The sequence below is a fragment of the Dama dama genome, chromosome 20 (assembly GCF_033118175.1).
Source record: "Dama dama isolate Ldn47 chromosome 20, ASM3311817v1, whole genome shotgun sequence".
Lineage (NCBI taxonomy): Eukaryota > Metazoa > Chordata > Mammalia > Artiodactyla > Cervidae > Dama > Dama dama.
In genome coordinates, this window is record NC_083700.1 from 97103115 (window position 1) to 97130119 (window position 27005).

A 27005-nucleotide genomic window follows, 5' to 3' on the forward strand; every position below is an offset into this window, starting at 1 on the left:
CTGTCAGCTGACTACACTTAAGTAGCATTTCAGTAGTTTATCTCATTCAATCCCATAACTTAAATTATCATCTATTAATATACACTGTCAATCCCTAAATGTATAATTCCAGATCATATCTCACCCTTGGTCCCCAGGATTCACACATGCAATCTCTTTATCAACACTCTTTCTTGAATGTCAAGCAAGCACCAAAGTTGTGATTCCTCCAAAAACTGCCATCGTACCCATCTCAAGAGCAACAATAACAACAACAGAAAACCCCTGCTCCACTCATAATATTCTCCATCTTGTAAAGTAAACGGCAACTATATGTATCTACCTACTCAGCCTTAAAACCTCACCGTCAACTCAATCTCTCTCTTTTTCTCATATACCAAAATTAACTATCAGCAAATATTGTCAGTTCTCCTTTTATACATCCAGAATCCATTCACTTCTCACCATCTAAGCTCCTACCAGCCTGGCTAAGTAGGCATCATCTTGACTGAATTTTGTAATGGTATCCTCACTTACTTTCCAGCTTTCACTCCTGCTCTCCCTACAGTCTGAGCAACCACTGATCTTGTTAAAACCTAAGACAACTACTCAATAATGGTGCTGGGACAACAGCTATGTACATTCAAAGGAATGAAATCAGACCCTTACCAGGACCACATACAAAAAGTAAGGTACCCTTACTTTCCTGATTTCTCTATTGAAGATGCTATGTCATCCTCTCCCATCTACTGCACACTCTGTACAAAGACAGGCCCAGCTCTCTGCAGAAGAGGTACCATGAGCTACCATTATTTGGGAAGATGACTAAGCACGGAGTTCAGATAAACCAGTCATTTCATTTACAAGTGAAACATTTCAAGCCTAGAAATGATAGTTCCTGTTAAAACCATATATAACTTGTTGGTGGCAAACTGTAGATTAGCATCCAAGTTTCTAAGATTTCTTCCAGAGCAAAATTCTTTCTACTCCTCTAATACTAATGATTTTTTTTTTAATTATTGTTCTGGCTAACTTAACTCTAAGTTCCCAAAATAGAGAAACGTATCTAATTGAATCTTATAACCTCAGAGCTTACAGCAGTGCCCAACAAACAGCAGGTATTAGTATGAATTTACTGAATGAACCACTGTTTAAATGTGAGTTAGTGTATTAAAAAGTATTTCTGGATAATTTCCATGGCGATCCAGTGGTTAGGACTCAGTACTTTCACTGTCAGAGCCCAAGTTCAATCCCTGGTCAGGGAACTAAGATCCTCCAAGACACTTGGGCATGGCAATATTTAAAGGTAGTTAGAAGAGGCCTAACTTTAGATACCACTAAAATAAGCAAGAAATGTCTCTAAAGCTAAATTGATCCAAAATTTCCTCCAGTTTCAAACAAAAATCACTTTCACAGGATATCCTTCCTTCTCTGCAAACTATTCATTAGAGGTATACATTCCTGAAAGAAGTGACCAACCTCAGGCCTTCCATTTCACCTAACCTGAAGCAAAGGCAAAGCTCAGAGAATTTCCAAAGAAAAGGAATGTAAAGGATAAAAAAACGCCAGAAATAATAGGAAAGTCGCCAAGTACAAATATTTGCTGAATGTGACACTGAAACGTCACTCTCTTTCAGTTATATGTACCACTCAGTGCATCAGTAAGTGCATCAAGTTAAGAGTCCTGGCGGCACTCTTGCCCAGTTTTTAGAAGACTCAGGACACCTGAGAACCTAGAACTGAGATTCACTGCGAGAAATAAAGATAGAAAGGTGACTCTTAAACAATAAAACATATCCAAATTTAATCTACTTATAAGAATTCTGAAAGTAACATACACTTAAACTAAATCTAAAAAATGAAGCACTATCACATATATTGTCTTTCTAATAACTATTAAAAAAGAAATAAAACAGGTATCAAAATGTTCATTCTATAGATAAAGCAACTGAGGAGATGAAGCGATTCCTCTACATTACAAAGTTAATTAAGTGACATAGCCAAGACTGACCCCTAGGAGTTTTCTGACTCATAACTCAAGTCTCTTTATATCAAATCACAGTGAGCTTTCATAAAGCAGCCAAAAGGAACTTTATAAGAATCTCAGAGGACAATTTAATCATTAAAGCATTTTTACAAAGCAAAAGCCCAGAATGACAGTAACAGAAAAACCATGTGTTTCACACATTTTTAAACGTGTACGATGTATAAAGTATACTTAATAAATGTATGTGAATACCATTGTGTCCTCCTCCATAATTATGTCTCATGTACTTCTGTAAGGAAAAATTTCAAAGCCATTGTTTTAACATAGCCCTATTTCCTTATTGTTTCTCAAATTTGGTTTCTTAGCAAAATCACAGTAGGTGTGGGTGCAGGTACAAAAGAATATAGGCTCTTGGGCCCCAACATGGAGATTTTAATTTATATAAGTTCAGAATCGGCATTCTAACTGCTTTTTATCATTTAAATGTATGTTTTTAATCTGCATAATAAGCATTCTAAATGATCCTGATTAGCCAAATTTGCAGTACTACCCCAAAAGAATTCTTGAGAGAAAAAGCAGGCCAAGAAAATATTGGAAATTAAAATCCTGGGACAAAGATCACTAATGAATTTCCCTGAGCCTAGAAGCCGGAATAGAACAAACAGGTAAACAATAGCCCTATTCCAACGATCCCAAACTTAGCTTTTGTTTGCCTCAACTTGTTGACCTCTCCCTAGTACTATGTTATGGGACAGATGCAGATGTTAAGAGTTTCAATTTTACAATTCTCAAAAAGCATGACAACTAAACTCAATAAACTCCAGAACACAAGCATAAGACTGTGATGGGTATTTAATTGGCGGCTTTCCTTCAAATGTTAGACAAAAAATGACATAGAGGAGAGGATTTGGGGTAGGGAGTGATGAGGGAGAGTGGAAGAGCTGACCTAGTGAGAGAAGTTGGCTGGCCCACTGGTTTCACTGGCCCAGAAAAGAGGCCACAGAAAAATACACTCATGAATAAGAGTTCTCTGAGTGATACTGAAAACAGTCCCCAGGAGGGATTCCTAAACAGGAGATCATAATCGCAATCATCATCATCATCATCTACTTACAAGCTGCCTCTTCTTGGAAGGCTCAGCTCCTTCTGAAAAACAAAACACAAACACGGGTTAGAGAGAAAGAAGAGCCCAGCTCGGTCCTAAAAGTCTGGGCTCTACGTCCTAGAAGATATAGCATCATTTTAATAATGGCAAAAAATCACTAGCTCTAAAAAATAACCTTTTCCTTTGTCTCTTAAATTTTAGTGAAATAATAAAATTTAATCAGTCTGGCTAACTATCATCTCCTCATTCTTACTTGCTGATGTTTCACAGAACACTTGCAGCAATTTCACCACTAGATGGAACCAACAGGCCAGTGTAGATTCCAGGTACTCACTGGGCCAGCCATCAACTGCTGCTAAATTGTGAAGGATTCATATCATTAGTCATGGACATGAAGGGAATGAAATGGAATATTTTCTTTAATTATAAAATATTTTATACAAATAAATTATAGAAAATAATACGATAGAGATGATGATACACACCACTGGCATGAGAAATGACCCCTACAATAGAAGTTGGGCCCCCTGTGACATGCTTTCCAAATTTATCAAGTCCCACCTCCCATGAGTCTCCACTTAACAACTATCTTAATTTTTTGTTTATCTTTTCCATACATGTCTTTATTTTTTATTATATATATCCTTAAATAATTACTAGCATTGTTTTATGTATTTTTAAATTATATACTTAAAATACTGCATATATTCATCAGCTAACATCAATCTACACTATAATTAGGAGACTCACCCATGTGAATATATTTCACTTTAGTTCATATATCTATAGTACAGTGGTCCAATCCATAAATTTTTATAATATTTATTTATTGCTCCTCCAGTAAATGGAAACTTAATTTTCTTTCCATGTTTTTCTTCTCCAGCAAGACAATGCTCCTATAAACAAGCTATATGTGTTTTGTCACCCACAAATATAAAAAGTTTCTTGGTAGTATACACTTAGATGTGGCATGAACTGAGTCAGAAATTGCATTGGAAATTGCTCCAAAAATGATGATATCAGTTTACCTTCCCCTCCAATCCAGATGTTCAAGCTGGATTTAGAAAAGGCAGAGGAACCAGAGATCAAACTGCCAACATCCGCCAGATCACCAAAAAAACAAGAGTTCCAGAAAAACATCTACTTTTGCTTTATTGACTACACCAAAGCCTTTGTGTGGATCACAACAATCTGGAAAATTCTTAAAGAGATGGGAATACCAGACCACCTTACCTGCCTCCTGAGATATCTGTATGCAGGTTAAGAAGCAACAGTTAGAACTGGACATGGAATAACAGACTGGTTCCAAATTAGGAAAGGAGTACGTCAAGGCTGTATATTGTCACCCTGCTTATTTAATTTACATGCAGAGTACATGATGAGGAATGCTGGGCTGGATGAAGCACAACCTGGAATCCAGATTGTCGGGAGAAATATCAATAACCTCAGATATGCAGATGACACCACCCTTATGGCTGAAAGCGAAGAACTAAAGAGCCTCTTGATGAAAGTGAAAGTGAAAAAGTTGGCTTGAGGCTCAACATTCAGAAAACTAAGAGCATGGCATCCAGTCTCATCACTTCATGGCAAATAGATGGGGAGACAGTGGAAACAGTGTCAGACTTTATTTTTGGGGGGCTCCAAAATCACCGCAGATGGTGACTACAGCCATGAAATTAAAAGATGTTTGCTCCTTGGAAGAAGTTATGAGCAACCTAGACAGTATAAAAGCAGAGACATTACTTTGCCAACAAAGGTCCGTCTAATCAAAGCTATGGTCTTTCCAGTAGTCATGTATGGATGTGAGAGGTGGACTATAAAGAAAACTGAGCACCAAAGAACTGATGCTTTTGAACTGTGGTGTTGGAGAAAACTCTTGAGAGTCCCTTGGACTGCAAGGAGATCCAATCAGTCCATCCTAAAGGAGATCAGTCCTCAGTGTTCATTGGAAGGACTGATGCTGAAGCTGAAACTCCAATACTTTGCCCACCTAATGCGAAGAACCAACTCACTGGAAAAGACCCTGATGCTGGGAAAGATAGAAGGCAGGAGGAGAAGGGGACGACAGAGGATGAGATTGTTGGATGGCATCACCAACGCGATGGACATGAATTTGAGTAGGCTCCGGGAGTTGATGGATAGGGAAGCGTGGCGTGCTGCAGTTCATGGAGTCGCAAAGAGTCAAACACAACCGAACGACTGAACTGAACCAAACCAACACTTTCTAAGAGTTCTCCTTTCCAAACCTTTCTCCCAAACTCCTGACACTTATAATAATCAATTGCCTTCTCAACATTTCAAATCCAGTATGTCCAAAACTGAACATGTCCTCTCCACCAAAACAAGCTCCAACCACAGCCTGTTCATATCTCCTAGACGATGGTAATTCTTTTCTTCTGCTGTTCAGACCAAAACTCTGAGCATCTGGACTCCTGTTTTTAACACACACCACATCTCATCCAATAGGAATTCTTAAGTGCTTTAAATTTAAAATACAGTCAGAATACAATGATTTTTCTCTGTCTCCAAAGACAAATGCTTACAATCTCTTAAAGAAAAACCTTGGATTTAGTCATGTTTCAGAAATCAGAATTGGGAACAGGTAATAGCATATACACACTCACACACACACACATACACATACACACACACACACACACGTATAATATAAAACACCCTCAACAAAGACTAGGTCACCAACAAAACACATCAGACACATCAAAATTTGTCCAGTTAAATGTATGAGGACAACAATAAATTTGATTAAAAACTCTCAATTCAGTTTTGTCACCAGAAGAGCTCAAATGAGGTCATGTTTTACTGTTAAATGAGTTACAGAATCTCCTGGGTTTTGCCATTGTGATCTAAGGACTGATGGTCCTCTCCCCAGCCTCACAACTGTCTCCCAACTGGTAACCCATTCCTGCTTCTATCCTTACCCCTCCATGGTCTAGTCTCAACATAACACAGTGATCCTTTTAAAGGTCAGTAAGATCACAACACTCCTGCTCAAAATCCTGGAATGGCTCCCCATTCCATTCATGAATAAAAGTCAAGAGCTAGCTAGATGACCCTCCTCCCCTCCCCAGTCTCTCTCTGAACTTCACTCTCCAGTGCACACTTGCACACCTTGATCCAGCCACACTGGACTCTATTGTTTGTCAAACACATCAAGTATTCTTCTGCCTTAAAGCCTTGTGCTTATCTGTACACTCTGCCTAAAATGCTCCTCTTCCCAAAGTATTTCCCTGGCTAACCCTTATGGCCTTCAAATCTCTCGGCTCAATTTTCACCTGAGTTCTTAATGAAGCCTACTACCCTGATGGCTCTATATATTACAACTTGTTTTCCACCCCCCTCACCCTCCTACTCCACTCTACTTTTATAACCTACACATCTTCAATACACCTATCACTTCTAACATACTATATAATTTACTTGTTTATTATGTTTATTGTTCATTTTCTGTCTTTACCCACTAGAATCTAAGCTCCATGAGCACAAGGATCTTAAGTCTGTTTTATTTACTAATGCATCTCAATGACTTAGGACAGTGATTGGCAAGTAGTATAATAGATGCTCAAAAAGTATTTGTCGAACAAACGATTTCACATACTCTCCAATACCTGGTATTTGTTAGACTGTTTAATTTTGTTTAATCTAATAGCTGTGATCCTATCATATATGGTTTTAACTTGCATTGCCCATAATTACTAGTGAAGCTAAACAATGCTTTATATGGTTAGGTCATTAGGTTTCCTCAACTGTGAATTACCTATTTACAGTGTTCACTTGGTATCAGTGGGGAATTGGTTCCAGAACTTCCAGCAGATAACCAAAACCTGCAGATGTTCAAGTCCCTTAGATGAAATGACCCCACATATTATAGTCAGCCATCTGTATCTATGGTTGCGGGACCCACCAAGACACAGGGCCAAGTCTATATCCCCAGCCTATTTTTCTATTAGATTTTCTTTTTTCTTATCAGGTTATAGGCATTCACCTGACATATACTGGATACTAATTATTTGTGGACTGTTGTTTAGTAGCTAAGACGTGTCTGACTCTTTGTGACTGCAGCACTCCAGGCTTCTCTGTCCTTCACTATCTCCTGGAGTTTGCTCAGATTCATGTCCATTGAGTCGGTGATGCTATCTAACTATCTCATCCTCTGCTACTCTCTTCTCATTTTGCCTTCAATCTTTCCCAACATCAGGCTCTTTTCCAATGAGCTGGCTCTTCACATCAGGTGGCCAAAGTATTGGAGTTTCAGCATTAGTCCTACCAATGAATATTCAAGGTTGCTTTCCTTTAGGAATGACTGGTTTGACCTCCTTATTATATTCATTGAAAATGTCCTCTTAATCTTTTTACTTTTTTAATGGAGTCACCAAAGAATTTAATTTTTATACCATCCATTTTATCATTCTCCTCTATGTTATGTTTTTACATATAAGAAATATATCCCTGACACACAGAGCCATGAATATATTTACTTATATTTTCTTCTAAAAGATTATAGGTTTACTTTTCACACCAAGTCTGTGAATATACCTGGAACTTATTTTTACATATGGAGGGAGATAAAAATTCTCAAAATTTGTATAGTGAACATCCATATACACACCCACAATCGAAACTGTACAACTGTTAAAACTTTGTGATTATTTTCTATGTCACATATTGAGCCATCTACCCACTGGTGTTTTTTTGTTCCTTTTTTTTATAATGCATCTCAAAGTAGACTATGGACGTTAGCACATACTTCAGCATGTATATCATTAACTAGAATCCAGTATTTGTTTACAACTGTTTCACGATGTTGGTTTTTTTTTCTTAAGGTAAACTTACAAACACTAAACTGCACAAATCTTAGGTGTACCAATCAGTAAGTATGATACTGTATACACTCAGGTAACCTAAATCCCTACCAAAGTATAGAACATTCCATCAATCCAGAAAGTTTTATCATATATTTTCTGAGTAAACCCCCAATAAACCACTATTCCCTCACCCCAAGCAAATACTATTCCCACATTTTCACCATAGATTTTTTTTTCAGAGCTTCATATGAATGGAATTGCACAAGTATGAACCCTTTTATATAAGGCTTATTTCATTCAGCACAGTGTTCAGAAATACATCCATGTTCCTGCATGTAACAGTAGCAATATCCAATCATACTAATAGAACATATTTTTTTTATCCTTTCTCCTACTAATGGACATTTGGATGCTATTCAGGTTTTAGCTATTAACACCCCTGTACAAGTCTTTCAACAGGCATGTATCTCATTTGTCTTGAGTAAATAAAAGTGTGACTGCTGGGTTATAGGATTGGCGTATGTTTAGTTTTATAAGAAACTACTAGATCTTTTCCTAAAGTGATTGTATTAATACTATGTTATACTTGTATTAACAATGTATGGGAGTTTCTATTGCTTCACATTCTAGCTAATATAGATTACTCTCACTAATAACATAAGAATTGCTCTACATTCATGCCACTTACATGACATCAGTATTTTAAATTTTAACCATTCTTGTGAGTGTGTATTGGTATCTCACTCTGAGTTTAACTGACATTTTCTTGATGAATGTTGAGCATGTCACATGTTTATTAGTCATCAGTACATATTCTTGTATAAAATATATTGCCCCCTTTATAAGTGAACTGTTTATCTTTTTATTATTGAGTAGAAGAGGTCTTCACATATTCTAGATATAAGTCCTTATTAGATATTTTGTTGTTGTTTTTTTTCACAGGTTAGACATTAATTTATTGAGAAGCCTCCCTTCCCCACTTTCACAGACTCTAGGTCACTTTTTCCGCTTGTAGATCTTTTGTGCTAACCCCAGGAAAATGGCTGGGGGCAGGGGCGCAGCATACTGCTCGATGAGACCCATAATGTGGCTGTAACTGTCTTCCTCGTATTGCATGTACACAGCCGACAGATTCATCTCCTCGTAGAGCGCCTTCACCCGGGCCACCTTCTCAGCCTCCTTCTGCCCATAGTTCTCCTGCAGGATTTGGCGCTGCTCTGGAGAGGCCCGCTGCAGACACTGAACCACCAGCCAGCTGCACTTGTTGTCCTGGATGTCTGTGCCGATCTTACCCGTCACGCTGGGGTCCCCAAAGAGATCAAGGTAGTCATCCTGAATCTGAAAGAACTCTCCCATCTCCAGCAGGATCTTCTTTGCATTGGCATGCTCCTTCTCCCCATTAATGCCCGCCATATACATGGCAGCAGCTACAGGAAGGTAAAAGGAGTAGAAAGCTGTCTTGTACTTGACAATAGACTTCTACCTCTTTTCTGTGAATCTGCCAAGATCCACGTTGTGCTGGGGGGCTGTGAGGAGGTCCAAGGTCTGCCCGATCTCAGTTTGATAAGAACTCTGCAGGAAGAGCTCGATCAGGTCCAGGTAATAGGGCTGCTCCTGACAGTACAGCTTCAACAGGCAGTAGATGGATGATTCCAGAAGGAAAGCATCATTGATGGCATCCAAACCTATGCCTGGCTTCTGATACCAGCAGGTCTGCCCCCGTCGGGTGAGGGATGAGTCCATAATGTCATCTGACACCAGGAAGAAGGCTTGGAGCAGTTCCACACACCAGCCTACCCGCTGTCAGGGCCCGCTGGAGACTGTCAGCATCTTGTTTGCTGGGCTCCACAAGCTCCCGGAATGTTACCACCACCGTCAAACCCCGATTGTACTTGCCTCCAATGGCATTGTACTCCAGGACCTCCTTGAGTCGGGTAATGGCATCGCCTGTTTCTGGGTGCCCAATGTCCTCCTCAGTCAGCACCTTGACAATCTGGGAGAAGTGCTGGATGAAATTCTGCCTTTCTTGGGTGTAAGCATCCAATTTCTGGTCTCCATTCATTCTGAGGGAGGAGTAAAATGCTCTGTTCCTGGATGCCGATTGCCCTTATTAGATATTTTGATGAATATTTTCTCCCAGCCTGTGGCTGGCCTATTAGAGTTATTAATTGGTGTCTTTTTTTTCCCTTGGGTGAGGGTGGGGGGAAGCATGTGGTTTGCAGGATCTTAATTTCCTGACCAGGGATCGAACTCATGCCCTCTGCAGTGGAGACGTAGTGTCCTAACCAATGGACCGTCAGGAAATTCCTTTAAGTGGTACCTTTATGAGCGAAAGTTTTTAATTTTGATGAAGGTCAACTTGCCAGTTTTCTTTTTTAATAGTGCTTAGCATCTTGTCTAAGAAAATTTTGCCTGTGCCATGGACATAAAAAATATTTTCCTACATTTTATTTCCAAATGCTTTATGGTTTTAGCCTTTATGTTTAGGTTCATGATCCATTTTGAATCAATGTGGGGGTAATATTTGATTAGGTTAGTATTACTAATACTAATTAGGTTAGTATTTGGGGTAATACTAATCTTACATTTCTAGGTTAAACTGAACTTTGTCAAATATGCCATAAGATTATCTTTGCTAATATTTTATTAATGATTTTTACACCTATGTTCATAAGGGATAATGGCCTCCAGTTTTCTTTTACTATAATGCCTTTGTCAGATTTTGGTATCACAATTATGCCAGCCTCCTAAAACCAACTGTGAAGTCTTCCTGCCTCTCCTCTATTTTCTGAACAAGTCTGTCTAAGAATGGTATTACTTTACTAATAAAACTATCTAGGGTCTGGAGGCTTTTATTTAGGACTTTTTGCTTCTACATTAACAAATAAAACTGGGCTATGTACTTTTTCTTCTCAAGTTGTCTTGTTGGTTTTGGCATCATGGTTATACTATCCTCATAAAATGTGCTAGGAGAGTGTCCTCTTTCTATTTTCTGAAACAATATATATAAAATTGGGAATATCATTCTTTGAATCTACCTGACAGTTCTGGCTTTTTGAATAGTTTAAATAGGTGACATGGGGTGGGTTTATTAATATATTTGGGGGCAGTAACAATAAACAAGCTTCCCTGGTGGCTCAGTGGTAAAGAATCTGCCCACCAATGCAGAAGACACCAAAGATGCAGGTTCAAACCCTGGGTCAGGAAGATCCCCTGAAGAAGGAAATGGCAACCCCACTCCAGTATTCCTGCCTGGGAAATCCCATGGACAGAGGAGCCTGGTGGGATTCAGTCCATGGGGTCGCCAAGATTCGGACATGATTGAGCTACTATAGAATAACAAACAATAAACAAAAATTCTATGAAATGCCTATGTGCCCCTCTCTGAATCACTTTTAGATAAGGAAATGAATCCATGGAAATCCAGCCCTTCTCCAATCCTCACCAATTCTTGCACCTACACAAAAGCCTACATTTGCAAGATGGATGCCCAGGGCTCCAGATCAGTACTTTTCGGTGCCAAGCTGTCCATAAAGACAGGCCTAAGGCAAAGTGAATAAGGTAAGGTCTCCAATCAGATAAAGGTAGTCCAAGGAACAATGATTTCCCTAACCTCCCTTTCCCATGGAATATTCACAGCAGGCTGAGGAGGAAAGCTGCCTAATCAGGAAATCTGGCTAAGGCAAGAAAAGCACTCATTTAGGCAAATAACCATAAATTCTCTGACTCATCACTTACTCTTAAAAAGCACGAGGTAATAACTGACAATACATTATAACCTCCGGTAAAGCCTATTCCATTCAGCCTCCTCGAACCTACTAGTAGTTATCTCTGGACTCTGTATCCTTCCTGATCTTTTGATTAGCGCATCTGAACACATTCAAGTCTATCCCACCTTGATATAAGAAAATAATTTCCCTTAATCACTACACACCTCTCTTCAACAACTTAGCCTCATGTTTTCTCCTCCTTCACAGTCACATTTCTTGAATGAATTGTCTACATTCACTGTCTCCAACATATCGCCTCCTATTTTCTTCAACGCAATGCAGATATCCCAAGACCCTAGCACCCCATTTTTCCTTCACCCTCCTTACCACCCATTTAAGCCATTCTTGCCAGGTTACCAATGGTCTTCATGTAAAACCTTCACCACATTTTTAGTGTACCTTTTCTTTTCTGTACTTGACTATTCAGTAGCATCTGACAGTATCTTTCATTCTTCTGTCTTAAATGACTTTTCTATCCATGAAATTACATTCCCCTGTTTTACCTCTTATCATTTGCAGCCTCTTCCTTCATCATTTTGCTCCTCTGTCCATGGAATTCTCCAGGCAAGAATACTGGCGTGGTTAGCCATTCCCTTCTCCAGGGAATGTTCTGGACCCAGGGGTCGAACTCGGGTCTACCTCCATTGCGGGCAGATTCTTTACCATATGAGTCACCAAGAAAGCTCCTTTTTTTTTTTTTTTCCACTCTTCACTTCTTTTCCAGACTTTACTGCTCAGTAGCATCTAACAGTATCATTCATTCTTCTGTCTTGAGTGATTTTTATATCCATTAAACTACATTCCTCTGTTTTGCCTCTTATCATTTGCAGCCTCTTTCTTTAATATCTTAGATGCTTAAATGCTGATGGTCCTTAAAGCTCTCCCTGGGGACACTCCTCTCTACACATATTTTACAGATTTGTATCTTCATCCCAAATCTCTCTCCAACTATATAGTTGTATATAGTTTTACAACTATAGCTCAACTTATCTTTCTATTCAGTCTTGCCCTTTTTCTGTTTTTCATTTCAGTGACGGTACCATCAAACCCAGAGGTATTCCTGCTTCTTCACTTTCTCTGAACCTACACATCCAATTATTCATTGAGCCTTGCCAATTCTACCTCCAAAATATCTATCTTTAGTCTGTCAGTTTCACTTTACTTCCACAGCTATGTCCACTAGTTCAAGCCAGCATCATCCAGTAACACCCTCCCAAATGACCTCACTGTAGTTCTGTCCCCCTTGATTCCTAATGCCCTATTAATGCAAATATCATGTAATAAGTATCTATTTTCTAAGTGACAGTATATGAATTTAACAAAACAAATACTGCAGTCAGAAAGATCTTTTAAAAATGCAGAAATGACTAGCTGATTTCTTAAAACCCATCAATGGATAAAGTCTAAAGTCCTTTAGTCTAGAGTCTAAAGTGCCTAGCTGCTATTGTCTTCTTTTCTATCATCTTTGCACAATTCTCAGGCTTGTTGGAGTTTTGGTCTGTTAAACATGCCATACTCACTCTCACACACACCTTTAGGGCTTCACAGCTATAGTTCTCTGATTTTTCCTTTGGTCTTTTTATACATTCTTGGACCTTAGCTTAAACCTCATTTCTTCTGAGAAGATTTCCCTACACACAGTTTCCTCAGCCTGCTGCTGCTAAGTCACCTCAGTCATGTCCAACTCTGTGTGACCCTATAGACGGCAGCCCACCAGGCTCCTCCGTCCCTGGGATTCTCCAGGCAAAAACACTGGAGTGGATTGCCATTTCCTTCTCCAATGCATGAGAGTGAAAAGTGAAAGTGAAGTCATTCAGTCGTGTCCGACTCTTAGCGACCCCATGGACTGCAGCCCACCAGGCTCCTCCGTCTGTGGGATTTTCCAGGCAAGTACTGGAGTGGGTTGCCATTGCCTTCTCTGTTCCTCAGCCTACCTCTATTTAATTCCAACTCTTTACTGCAATTAGTTGTTTGTCTGTTTTCTCAGACTGACTGTTAGCAGGAGAAGGAGAGATCAGTCTTGCTCACAATTATATTACTAGTACCCAGCACAAACCTGGTCTAGTAGGTACCAAATGAACATCTGATTCAGTAATGTAAGTGAATGCTACTTACTATGTTATTATCACTATCATCATTATAAGGCTCACATAGGGTCTTGCTCATTGGAGTTATATTGATGGAAACTGTCAAATGCAATTATGTCAGCAAGAGACGCTTTACTGGAAAAAGGATATGCTCTGCTATTGCTTATTTACTGACTGTCTTTAGGATGGTAGCTATTCCACTGACTGATTTTTATTGTTTCTTAAAGTTTTCAGGACGGGAAGGAGTGGAAGCCATTACCTACAAAGGAAATCCACTTTTATACCATTTATTAGGTGGCCTTAAAAGGATCATTATCCCCAAATACAAGGTTTTTCCTCTGGCAGCAAGCATTCTGCTGGGATGCACAAAAACTTTCCTTTCCTGTATAGCAAATGTACCATTACTACTGCTCTGGGCATAATGGTGTTTTAGCTCCGCTTATTCACACTTGAGTGTGGGTGTATCCTGAGGTCAGGAGCCAAGGGGGAAATGAGTATATATAGAGATATGGTATGCCTATCAAACTCTAAATTTTTCACTCCTCTTTTTTTATTAAATTCAGATGTCCTCATCCTGAGAACAGATTCCAATGACAGAATATTTACATATTACATTATTATGCAATAATATTAAGAACCATGGAAAAGAGCACAAAATTTGAATTTATGAAAATTAGGTTCATATTCTCAATAATATATAACTTGCGCATGGAATTTTACCTACCTCTAAGGACTAGATGAGCTTCCCTAGTGGCTCAGTGGTAAAGAATCCGCCTTGCCAATGCAGGAGATGTGGGTTTGATCCCTGGGTTGCAAAGATCCCATGGAGAAGGAAATGGTAACCCACTCCAGTATTTTTGCCTGGGAAATCCCATGGACAGAGGAGCCTGGAGGGCTACAGTCCAAGGGGTTACAAAAGAGCTGGATACAACTTAGCAACTAAAAAACAACAAGCGCTAGATTTCATGCTTATAAAGGTCAAATAAAACAAGGTATACAAAAGTATTTTATTCTATAAATTTTGACACAGATGATATATGTTGTTCTCATATGAATCTGAAGAACAATAAAAAGTTTGATGATCTTAACAAGTTCTTCATATGGTATGCAGAACTCAGGGCTGAGTCAAAAAAATATTTTAACACAGTTCTACTACTACTCTGCTCATACATCCTGGTCAGTCATTAAACCTTTCTAAATCTAATTTTTCTTACCTGCGCACATCTGAGATAAAAATATCTATTTTGCCTATTTCATAAAAGTTATTCCAAGGCTAAATAAGAAAATACATTTAAAAGCTTAAGGTTTTCTCATATAAAAAGATGTTCCATATCATATGTCATCAAGGAAATGCAAATCAAAATAATAATGAGATAGTGAATTTTCAAACTACTGAACAATTGTGCTTATTGTGCATGCTAGTAAAGTTTATGCTCAAAATCCATCAAGCTAGGCTTCAGCAGTATGTGAACTGAGAACTTCCAGAAGTACAAGGTTTAGAAAACTTAGAAGAACAAATTGCAACATATATTGGATCACAGAGAACGCAAGGGAATTCCAGAAAAGCATCTACTTTTGCTTCACTGACAACGCAAAAGCCTTTGACTGTGTGGATCACAGCAAATTGGAAAATTCTTAAAAAAAAAAAAAAAGAACGGGATGGGAATACCAAACTACCTTACCTGTCTGCTGAGAAACCTGTATGCGTCAAGAAGCAACAGTTAGAACCTCACACAGAACAAGACACTGGTTCAAAATTGGGAAAGGAGTACGACAAGGGTGTATACTGTCACCCTATTTATTTAACTTCTATGCAGAATACATTGTGTGAAATGCCAGGCTGCATGAATCACAAGCTGGAATCAAGACTGCTGGGAGAAATATTAACCTCAGATATGCAGATACCACCACCCTAATGGCAGAAAATGAAGAGGAACTAAAGTGCCTTTTGACGAGGGTGAAAGAGGAGAGTAAAAAGGCTGGCTTAATCAACATTGAAAAAACTAAGATCATGGCATCCAGTCCTATCACTTCATGGCAAACAGATGGGGAAACAATGGAAACAGTAACAGATTTCCTGCTCTTGGGCTCTAAAATCACTGCAGACAGTGACTGCAGCCTAAAAGACACTTGCTCCTTGGAAGAAAAGCTATGAAAAACCTACACAAACCTAGCGTGTTAAAAAGCAAAGATAGCACTTTGTCAACAAAGGTCCATATAGTCAAAGCTATGGCTTTTCCAGTAGTCATGTACAGTTGTGGGAGCTGGACCACAGAGAAGGCAGAGGGCCGAAGAATTGATGGTTTTGAACTATGGTACTGGAGAAGACTCTTGAGAGTCCCTTGGACAACAAGGAGATCAAACCAGTCAATCTTAAAGGAAATCAACTCTGAATACTCAGTGGAAGGACTGCTGCTGAAGCTGAAACTCCAATATTCTGGCCACCTGATACAAAGAGCCAACTCACTGGAAAAGACCCTGATGTTAGGAAGGATTGAAAGCACAAGAAGATAGCAACAGAGGATGAGATGGTTGGATGGTAAAAATCAATGCAACGGACATGAACATGAGCAAATTCTGGGAGATGGTAAGGGACAGGGAAGCCTGGCATGCTACAGTCCACGGGGTCACATAGAGTCAGACACAACTTGGCGAATGAACAACAATAACATTGCTTTTCTGTTAGTCATGTATGGATGTGAGAGATGGACCATAAAGAAGGCTGAGTGCCAAAGAATTAATGTTTTTGAATTGTGGTGCTGGAGAAAACTATTGAGAGTCCTGTGGACTACAAGGAGATCAAACCAGTCAATCCTAAAGGATATCAACCCTGAATATCCATTCCAAGGGCAGATGCTGAAGCTCCAATACTTTGGCCACCTGACACAAACAGCCAACTCACTGGAAAAGATCCTGGTGCTGGGGAAGATTGAAGGAGAAAGGAGAAGGGAGCAACAGAGGATGAGATGGTTAGATAGCATCACCAACTCAACGGACATGAATTTGAGCAAAACCTGGGAGATACTGAAGGACAGAAAAGCCTGGCATGCTGCAGTTCATGGGGTCACAAAGGATAGGACATGACTTAGCAACTGAACAACAACATCACTACACATCTATAAGAATGGCTAAAATCTGGAACACTGACAACACCAAATGATGGTGAGGATATAGAGCAACAGGAACTTTCATTCATTGCTGGTGGGAATGCAAATTGGTACATCAACTTTGGAAGACAGTTTGGCAGTTCCTTATGAAACTAAACATAGTCATACCCTGGTGGTCCAGTGGCTAAGACTCCATGATCCCAATGCAGGGGACCCAGATTCAACCCTTAGTCAGGGAATTAGATCCCACATGCTGCAATTAAGAGCTCTCATGCAGCAACTAAAGATCCTGCATGTCACAACAAAAATTGAAGATTCCACATGCAACAACTAAGACACTGATGAAAGAAATCAAAGATGACATAAACAAATGGAGAGATATTCCATGTTCCTGGATTGGAAGAGTCAATATTGTGAAAATGACTATACTACCAAATGCAATCTACGGATTCAATATGATCCCTATCAAATTACCAATGGCATTTTCCACAGAACTAGAACCAAAAATTCCACAATTCAAATGGAAACACAAAAGACACTGAACAGTCAAAGCAATCTTGAGAAAGAACAACGGAACTGGAGGAATCAACCTTCCTGACTTCACAATACAACAAGGCTGCAGTCATCAAAACAGTATGGTACCAGCACAAAAACAGAAATACAGACCAATGGAACAAGAAGGAAAGCCCCGAGATAAACCCATGCACCTACGGGCACCTTAACAAAGGAGGCAAGAATATACAATGGGAAAAGACAGTCTCTTCAATAAATGGTGCTGGAAGAACTGGACAGCTATGTGTAGAAGAATGAAATTAGAATAGTCCCTAACACTATATACAAAGATAAACTCAAAATGGATTAAAGACCTAAATGTAAGACCAGAAACCATAAAACTCTTAGAGGAAAACACAGTCAGAACACTGTATGACATAAATCAGAGCAAGATCCTCTATGACCCACTTCCTAAAGAAATGAAAATAAAAACAAAAATAAACAAGTGGGACCTAATTAAACTTAAAAGCTTTTGCATAGCAAAGGAAACTACTAACAAGGTGAAAAGACAACCCTCAGAATGGGAGGAGATAATAGCAACGACACAACTGACAAAGGATTAATTTCCAAAATATAAAAACAGCTCATTCAAACTCAATACTAGAGAAACAACCTAATTAAAAAGTGGGCAAAAGACCTAAACAGACATTTCTCCAAAGAAGACATACAAATGGATAATAAATACATGAAAAGATGCTCAATATCGCTCATTATTAGAGAAATGCAAATCAAAAACTACACAAACTATCAACTCAAACCCATCAGAATGGCCATCATCAAAAAATCTACAAACAATAAATGCTGGAGAGGGTGTGAAGAAAAGGGAATCCTCTTGCAAAGTTGATAGGAATATAAATTGATACAACCACTACAGAAGATAGTACATAGGTTGCTTAAAAACTAGGAATAAAACTACCATATGACCCAGCAATCCCACTACTAGGCATATACCCTAAAGAAACCAAAATTGAAAAAGACACATGTACCCCAGTGTTAACTGCAGTACTATTTACAACAGCTAGGACATGGAAGCAACCTAGATGTCCATCAACAGATGAATGGATAAAGAAGCTGTGGTACACATAAACAATGGAATATTACTCAGCCATAAAAAGGAATGCATTTGAGTCTGTCCTAATGAGGTGGATGTACCTAGAGCCTATTATACAGAGTGAAGTAGGTCAGGAAGAGAAAAACAAATATCAGATATTAGCACATATATATGGAATCTAGAAAGATGGTACTGATGAACCCATTACAGGGCAGCAATGGATACGCAGACATAGAGAACAGGCAAATGGACACAGGGTGGACAGAGGAAGGAGAGGGTGGAACGAATGAAGACAGTAACATGGAAAGATATACACTACCATAGGTAAAACAGGTAGCCAATGGGAATTTGCTGATGACTCAGGGAACTCAAACCAGGGCTCTGTGACAACCTAGAGGGGTGAGAAGGGGTGAGAGGTTCAAGAGGGAGGGGACATATGTATACCTATGGCTGATCCCTGTTGATGTATAGCAGAAGCCAATACAATATTGCAAAGTAATTATCCTTCAATTAAAAAATAAATGATTTTTTTAAAAAGCTAAAATACTCTTATTTCTTAACCCAGCAATTGCACTCCTTGATATTTACCTGAAGGAGCTGAAAACGTATATCCACATAAAAACCTCCACATAGATGTTTAGAGCAGCTTTATTAATAATGGCTAAAACCTGGAAACAATCAAAATGTGCTTCAGTAGGTAAACAGATAAATAAACTGCAATATAGCCAGACAATGGAATATTATTCAGCACTAAAAAGAAATGAGCTATTGAGCCATGAAAGGGCATGAAGGAAAGTTAAATGCATATTACTAAGTGAAAGAAATCAACCTGAAAAGGCCACATACTGTATGATTACAACTATATGATGTTCTAGAAAAGGCAAAACTATGGACACAGTAAAAAGATCAGTGGTTGCCAGAGGTTGGGGGAGGGGGAGATGAACAGGCAGATCACAAAGGACTTTTGGGGCAGTGAAAATATTCTGTATATCATAATGACATACATATGTCATTATACATTTGTCCCAACCCACAGAATATATAACACCAAAAGTGAATCCTAAAGTAAACTAAGGCCTTTGGGTGATTAAGATGAATTAATGTAGGTTCGGCCTTGGATAAAAAACAAAACAAAAAGTACCATTCTCATGAATGATATTGGTAATGGAGAAGGTTATGTATGTGTGGGGGGCAAAAAATACATAAGAAATATCTGACCTTCCTCTCAGTTTTGCTGTAAACCTAAAATTATTCTTACAAAAACTCCTCCTCACTCAAAAAAAAAAAAAAAAAAATAGGGTTTGACAGTCTGAATTATCATTAGTAATAAGTTGCATTGTTCTAATCTATTCTCCAAATACTAACTCTGCTCCTAAAACTCAAGGATATATTGTTTAGAGTCTCTGCAATTTTTATTATCATTTTAGATCCCTCAAGTTGTCATACTTTGACACTGCCTGCCAAAAATGATGTATCTCTCTTTTCTTGAACTATATTCTTAAGTGGCAAAGAAAGCTGTAATACTAAATTCTAAAGAAATAACCATTCACTCCCTTTCACTTTTCCACAAAGCAAACTTCTAAAGGTATTACACACAAAATAAGATGGTGCTGCTTACATGAGGAATCACTGTCTATATGCATTACTCATTATTCACAATGACAAAACCCATAAAGTATTTCCAAAGAAAAGACAAAAGCCAAGTGTCTAAAGGCAATAACCACTATCCCCACAAGTAAATATGCAAGCCAAGAGTCACAAGGCTGGCATTTGTCCTTTCTATCAATAGCCACCAGCATGGAGATGACTGTGATCAAAACTATCTCTGCCTAAGGCAGCTCCCAGTCACAATCTCCTTCACATTTTCTATTTGAATTCTCACTTATATTCATTCATTCCTCTTCCCAGAAAAGGAAATTAATAGTTCCCTACTGGCTCAGCTGGTAAAGAATCCACCTGCAACGTGGGAGATCTGGGTTGGATCCCTAGGTTGGGAAGATCCCCTGGAGAACGGAACGGCTACCCACTCCAGTACTGGGGCCTGTACAGTCCATTGGGTTGCAAAGAGTCGGACATGAATGAGCAACTTTCACTTTCACTTTCAATTCACTTTCAAAGAAATATAATTCAACTTCCCACTCCACTGCAAGAGGGTAGAGGGTTGGGTTTTGGAGACAACTTCTCAGCTAACATATAAAAGCACAGGGGGGTGGGAGTGGGTGGAGAGGGTATTCTCCACAACTAAAAGACTAGATATCTCTTCACAGAACTTATAAGTAAATTCACATAGTGTGCCTCACATAAATAACACTGTTTGGAGTGACAGCAGGAGTGGAGAAAAACGTATCAAGGGGCCCCTCAGAATCCACTGTTGATAACAGTACCATCCTACATTTCAGTGACCAGCTGGATGAAAGAAGACAAAAAATATTTTATTATTTTTTGAAATACACTATTAAATAGAGAAAAAAATGCATGTAAGCATACAACTCAAATTTTTGCAAACTGAACACACTAGTGTAACCAACAGCCAGGTTTTTAAAAAATGAAATATAATCAGTCTAGAAGCATCCTCATGTCCCCTCTTCCAGTCACTACCTATACGCCCCAGGAAAACCACCATCTTGATTTCTCAACTTTATAGGTCAGTTTTGCTTTTTAGACATCTTCTTTACATGGAATATAGAGTATATCCTTTTCTGTTTCCAGCACTTGTGTTCAACATATGTCCAATTCAGATCTCAGAAGGCAACAAGTAAATGCAAGTGTTACAATATCTGAAGAAACAATGGCTAAAGTGTCAGTCACTCAGTCGTGTCTAACTCTTTGTGACCCCATGGACTGTAGCCCACCAGGCTCCTCTGTCCATAGAATTCTCCAGGCAGAAATACTGGAGTGGGTAGCCATTCCCTTCTTCAGGGTATCTTCCTGACCCAGGGATAGAGCCCAGGTCTCCACATTGCAGGCAGATTCTTTACTGTCCGAGTTACTAGGGAAGCCCCAATAAGAAGCCTAAAACCCAAAAAGAAATACTGAACAAGAAAACTAGCAAAGATACATAAATTTCAATAAGTACTGACTATATAAAATAACAACAAAAAATAGAAATAACTAACTTGTAGAATTTTTTAAAAAGAACTAAAATGCTAAACAAAAAATAGCATTTACTTTTGGAGGGGTTGATGAGAAAGAAGGAAACTTTTTTTCAGGAGAGGGGTTAAAATCTGAATTTGTTCTAACTCACCAGTAGAGTTAGAAAAATCAAACAAAAACACAAGCCAAAAAAACTAATCAGTATTTTTAAATGGCAAAGAAGAATCAGAGCAGTAAAGCATGGACATGCAAGACATGGAATGCAAGAAATAGTATGGCAGAAACCATGTATGACAAATGTAAATGGACAGGTTTATCAGTATAGACGGGGCGGGGGGCGGGGGGGGAGAAGCTACTGCATGCCATTAGAAACAGATACACCAAAAGCAAAATTACACTGGAAAGGTTAAAGTAAAGGGATAGTTGGTTTTAGAAAAACTAGTGAAACAGATCTCAAATAATACAGAAAGGAATCACATCAAACTAGTTAACAGCTTATTAAAGGAAAACCAAAGAATCAAAGAAACAGAGATCTTCAACATATTAGAAAAAGAAACAGAAGAACCTAAGAGCAACAGTGGTCTTTGAGATATAAATATTGCAAAAATACTTTCAGGGGCCAGTAAGGTAACATATTTCATCAAATCTCAAAAACTACTCATTGCAACAGATGCCATTATTCTAGGTATCAGCCAAAAAAAAAAAAATTAAGCAAAGCAAAATAACCACTGTCAATTAAACTATAGCAAACCATCAAAAGTAACATACTATCATTTCAGAGCTGTTAAAAACTAAAAAGATGAGAGCCTTAAAATGATAAAATACAGTAAATGTATGAAGCAACAAAATACAAAATGAGAAACGTCTGGTGGTCAATTTTTCTTAAAATCTACAAAAGTAGTCAAATAAACACATCTACAGGAAGTGGTCTGCAGTCCTTCAAACTGTGATCCTGATTCACACAGGAGAATACAAGAATTTAATTCAGAGATGATAAGGGGTGGTAATTTTAGAATATTATAAGATATTCTATTCATAATAACTCCATGTATAAAAATATGCACTGTTAGTGAAAGTATGCTGTTAAAAGAGTAAAGTCTAAGAAGTAGAAGAGAACTCTAAAGTTCTGAAGCTCGCTCAATTTTCTGCAAAGATGTTGAAATTATCCACAATATTAGTTGCTACACGGGGATGATGACCAGTAGGTTGATAGGTAGAGATAGGAGAGAACAACACTGAAGAATGAGAAACTGTTGGAGAACATAAATGAATATGGAAAAAATAATCAAAAAAAAAAGTCTGTTTTGACTGTAACATAGGAGTATACTATAAAGCACAGAGCAAAAAAAGAAAGCATATAGATAAATCACTCAATTTTTAAAGGCATCCAATTTACTGACATGATGAAAATATTTAATGGTACTAAGGACTGATGAGTATAACTGCAATTTTTCTTATTTTATCAAACTTCCCACAAAAAGAATAACAAAATTTAGAACACCAGGAGGAAATTATTAGGTTATATGATTATTCATATGTCACTATCACTTTAAAAATGAAATAACTTTCAAAAAGAATGTTTGAAATCTAGTTGGTGCTTAAAGATTTTTGTTTTTAAGACTAAAATTTAAACTGAACTGCATCTTGTATGATGATCATAATTTATTAGGATAGTCATAATTTTCAAAATTAAAAATCCCAAGAAAGCTTTGTGAACAATAATGCTTCCCAGTATGTACTATGCTATCATGTTTTCCAAAACAGTCAGGTACCCCTGAATGATGGCTCTTGCACTTTTTTTTTTTTTTTTTGGCACTTGCACTTTTGAACATCAAAGGTAGAAAACCAAGAAAGAAACATTACACAGTTTTTGTCTGAAGGCACGGCATATTCTCAATGCAGAATCTGGACTCTATACAATGATGGGCAATTACTCTGTTTGCCTTACAGGCAAATACTTACTTACTGTGTTATAGAAATGATGACACTAAGAGAGTTGATAATAAAAGTTTGTACATGGTGGCTAGTCAGGTGACCCTTCAAAGTTAAAATAACCTCTATAAAATTGACTGGGAAATAGCGCAAATTGAAAAGCACTTTTTTCCATTCACAAGGAACTGCAATCTCAAATCTCTCACACTGCAGCTGCTCCAAAAACAGCAGTAAGATGAGAGCCAATTTTTACCATATGGAAGACCCAAACCTCAACTGCTCTTCAAGTGAAATGATGTCAGTCCCTATACAGGATGGAGGCTCCTCCAGTTTAAAAGAAAAATGCTTAAAAAAAAAAAAGAAAGAAAAAGAAAAACGCTCATACATAATCTCCCAAAGGTCTAAAAGGACCCAGGGGTGCTGTAGTGTGTCAATATGCGGGCTGAAACCACTATAGATCTTTTTTCTATTATTAATAAGTAGAAAGCCAGTTGAAAAAGAAGCCACTAGCTGAGCAAAAGACTCAAGATCACCCACCCAACTGTGAAACCCATCCAACCTATGGATTTCCATACTTGAGAGTCAATGTATTTCTTTAATACTTCAACCAACTCAGGGTCAAGTTTTCTGTTACTCTCAGTTCAGCTTATTCTGGCTTATATCTATAGCCCAGTCACTTTTACAAGCTGTCTGTCCTTGAGCAAGTTACTGAGGTTCACATATTTGACAAAGAATGGCCAATCAGAAAGCCTCCAATGCTATCATGCTCTTCCAATCTATTAATTATTCTTGCCTTTTGGACCACAACAGTCTCCTAACTGGTCCTCCTGCTGCAGCCCTTGCCTTTCACTCTCAAATGTACTAAGCAAAGTCAGTCAGACAGAGAAAGACAAATACTGTATGGTATCACTTATATGTGGAATCTAAAAAATAATACAAATGAAAGTATACACAAAACAGAAACAGAGCCGCATATGTAGAAAACAAACCTGTGGTCACCAAAGGGGAGAGGGAAGTGGGGAAGGACAAATTAGGGTATGAGATTAACAGATACAAGCTTACTATGTATAAATTAGATATGTAACAAGGATATATTGTACACCACAAGGAATAATAGCCATCATTCTAGAGTAACTTTTAATGGAGTATAATTTATAAAGATAATTCAAGACACTTGAAACTAATATCAATACTACAAATCAAACATACTTCAATATTTCTTAATTAATTTTTTATTGAAGGATAATTGCTTCACAGAATTTCGCTGTTTTCTGTCAAACCCCAACATGAATCAGCCATAGGTATACATGTATCCCCTCCCTTTTGAACCTCCCTCCCATCTCCCTCCCATCCCACCCCTCTAGGTTGATACAGAGCCCCTGTTTGAGTTTCCTGAGCCACACAGCAAATTCCCGCTGGCGATCTATTTTACATATGGTAATGTAAGTTTCCATGTTACTCTTTCCATACATCTCACCCTCTCCTCCCCTCTCCCCATATTGCTAATTCAATATTTTTTAATTTCAAAGAGAGGCATTGAGAGTTTTTCAAAATTTGACCATGGTTATATGGTTAGCATGGGGCAGAACTGTAATTTGAATCAACTTTCTGTTTCTTCTTTAAAATTATCTATACCTGAAAATGCAGATAATATGTATTTGTCATCAACATCATGATGACTGACTGAGGTAATGTACAGTCTAACAGTGTAGGAAACAAAACAGGCACACAATGAATGCACTATTTACTATACTGATATCTCTCAGGGCTTCCAGGTGGTACAGGGGTAAAGAATCCCCCTGCCAATACAGGAGACACAAGAGACACAGGTTCAGTCCATGAGCTGGGAAGATCACCTGGAGGAGGAAATGGCAACCCACTTCAGTATTCTTGCCTGGAAAATTCCAAGGACAGAGGAGCTTGGTGGGCTACAGTCCATGAGGTTGCAAAGATATTTCTCAGGAAACCTGGCAAAGAAAGCTGGATGATCAAAGCAGACTGCATCGTCACTGATTTGCTGGAAAAGTTTTAAGAAGTCTAACTTGTTCACCAATAAGCTGTTATTAAGGCCCAGATATTCATTTGGATTTTCATCTTCTCCTCTGAGGTTACCTGGTAGATTATCTGGATCACTGCGTGAAGTGAAAGTCGCTCAGTCGTGTCCAACTCTTTCCAACTCCATGGACTGTCCATGGAATTCTCCAGGCCAGAATACTAGTATGGGTAGCTTTTCCCTTCTCCAAGGATCTTCCCAACCCAGGGATCCAATCCAGGTCTCGCACATCGCAGGCGGAATTCTTTACCAGCTGAGCCACGAGGGAAGCCCAAGAATACTGGACTGGTAGCCTATCCCTTCTCCAGGGGAACCTCTTGATCCAGGAATAGAACCTGGGTCTCCTTCATTGCAGGCAGATTCTTTACCAATTGAGCTATCAGTGAAGCCCGGACCACTGGGTACACTTTCACTTTTATGTGTTTATGTAAACAAATCTAAAATCAGCTTTTAAAGTTTTATGTTAACAATTTACCTGTTTAAAACAAATAATCTAAACGGCTGCTTTTCAAGCATTACTTCTATTTCAGAATGTTCCAATGCAGTCTTCTAGAGAGTATAGTGAAAGTTAAAGCTGCTAAGTCATGTCCAACTCTTTGCAACCCCGTGGACTATACAGTCCATGGAATGCTCCAGGCCAGAATACTGGAGTGGACAACGGAGAGCTGTTCCCCTCTCCAGGGGATCTTCCCAACCCAGGGATTGAGCCCAGGTCTCCCACATTGCAGTCGGATTCTTTAGCAGCTGAGCCACCAGGGAAGCCCAAGAATACTGGAGTGAGTACCCTATCCCTTCTCCAGTGGATCTTCCCAACCCAGGAATCGAACCGGGGTCTCCTGCATTACAGGTGGATTCTTAACCAGCTGAGCGACAAGGGAAGCCCCTTCTAAAGAGTAAACTTGCAACTTTAAAAAAAAAAAGAGAAAACACTTTACAGTGCTCTGTAATCTGGCAATTTGAAACTCCTACTAGATAGAAACAAAGAACTGAGAGGAAGGGCATCAGTAAACAGAGCAGCAGATATTAGAGACTCACTCAGTCACTAGGAAGGAAGTAATTGATTTAACACAAAACAAACACAATAATTGAAAATATTCCCCATTCAACAAACAGAATTCCCTTTCTGAATCCTGGAAACTAAAAAGAAATAAAGATATAAATAGGTTATGCAATTAAATGTACTTACAAACCAGCCATTTTTTTATTAACAGCTACTTAAACACACATCACTATTTATCAGAGGTCTTCTGAGTACTTTATAACTACTTCTCAAAATACTCCCAAGAAATCAAATGCCAAATCTTATGGAACCAACTGTACTAAAAAGGAGAAATTAAACAAGGCTTTGACTATGAAAGCCCAGTGGTACTAAACAGCTGCTGAAGGTGCAGTGGGTGCTCCCAGTAGGCTCTGAAAGCCTTCAATGCCATTAACCAGAAGCACAAATAAGATGAGCTACAAATATC

The 27005-nt window shown here is 38.5% G+C and overlaps 1 protein-coding gene and 1 pseudogene across 4 annotated transcripts in view; both read right to left on the minus strand.

Moving 5' to 3' along the window:
- MAST2 (microtubule associated serine/threonine kinase 2) overlaps positions 1-27005 on the minus strand; it is a 203055-nt gene that overhangs the window by 107419 nt on the left and 68631 nt on the right. For all 4 annotated transcript variants that reach the window (XM_061122025.1, XM_061122024.1, XM_061122023.1 and 1 more), the window contains one exon: positions 3081-3112. In XM_061122025.1, coding sequence (XP_060978008.1) covers positions 3081-3112 — 32 coding nt within the window. The remainder of the gene's footprint in view (positions 1-3080; positions 3113-27005) is intronic.
- LOC133040333 (farnesyl pyrophosphate synthase-like) lies at positions 8830-9993 on the minus strand (annotated as a pseudogene).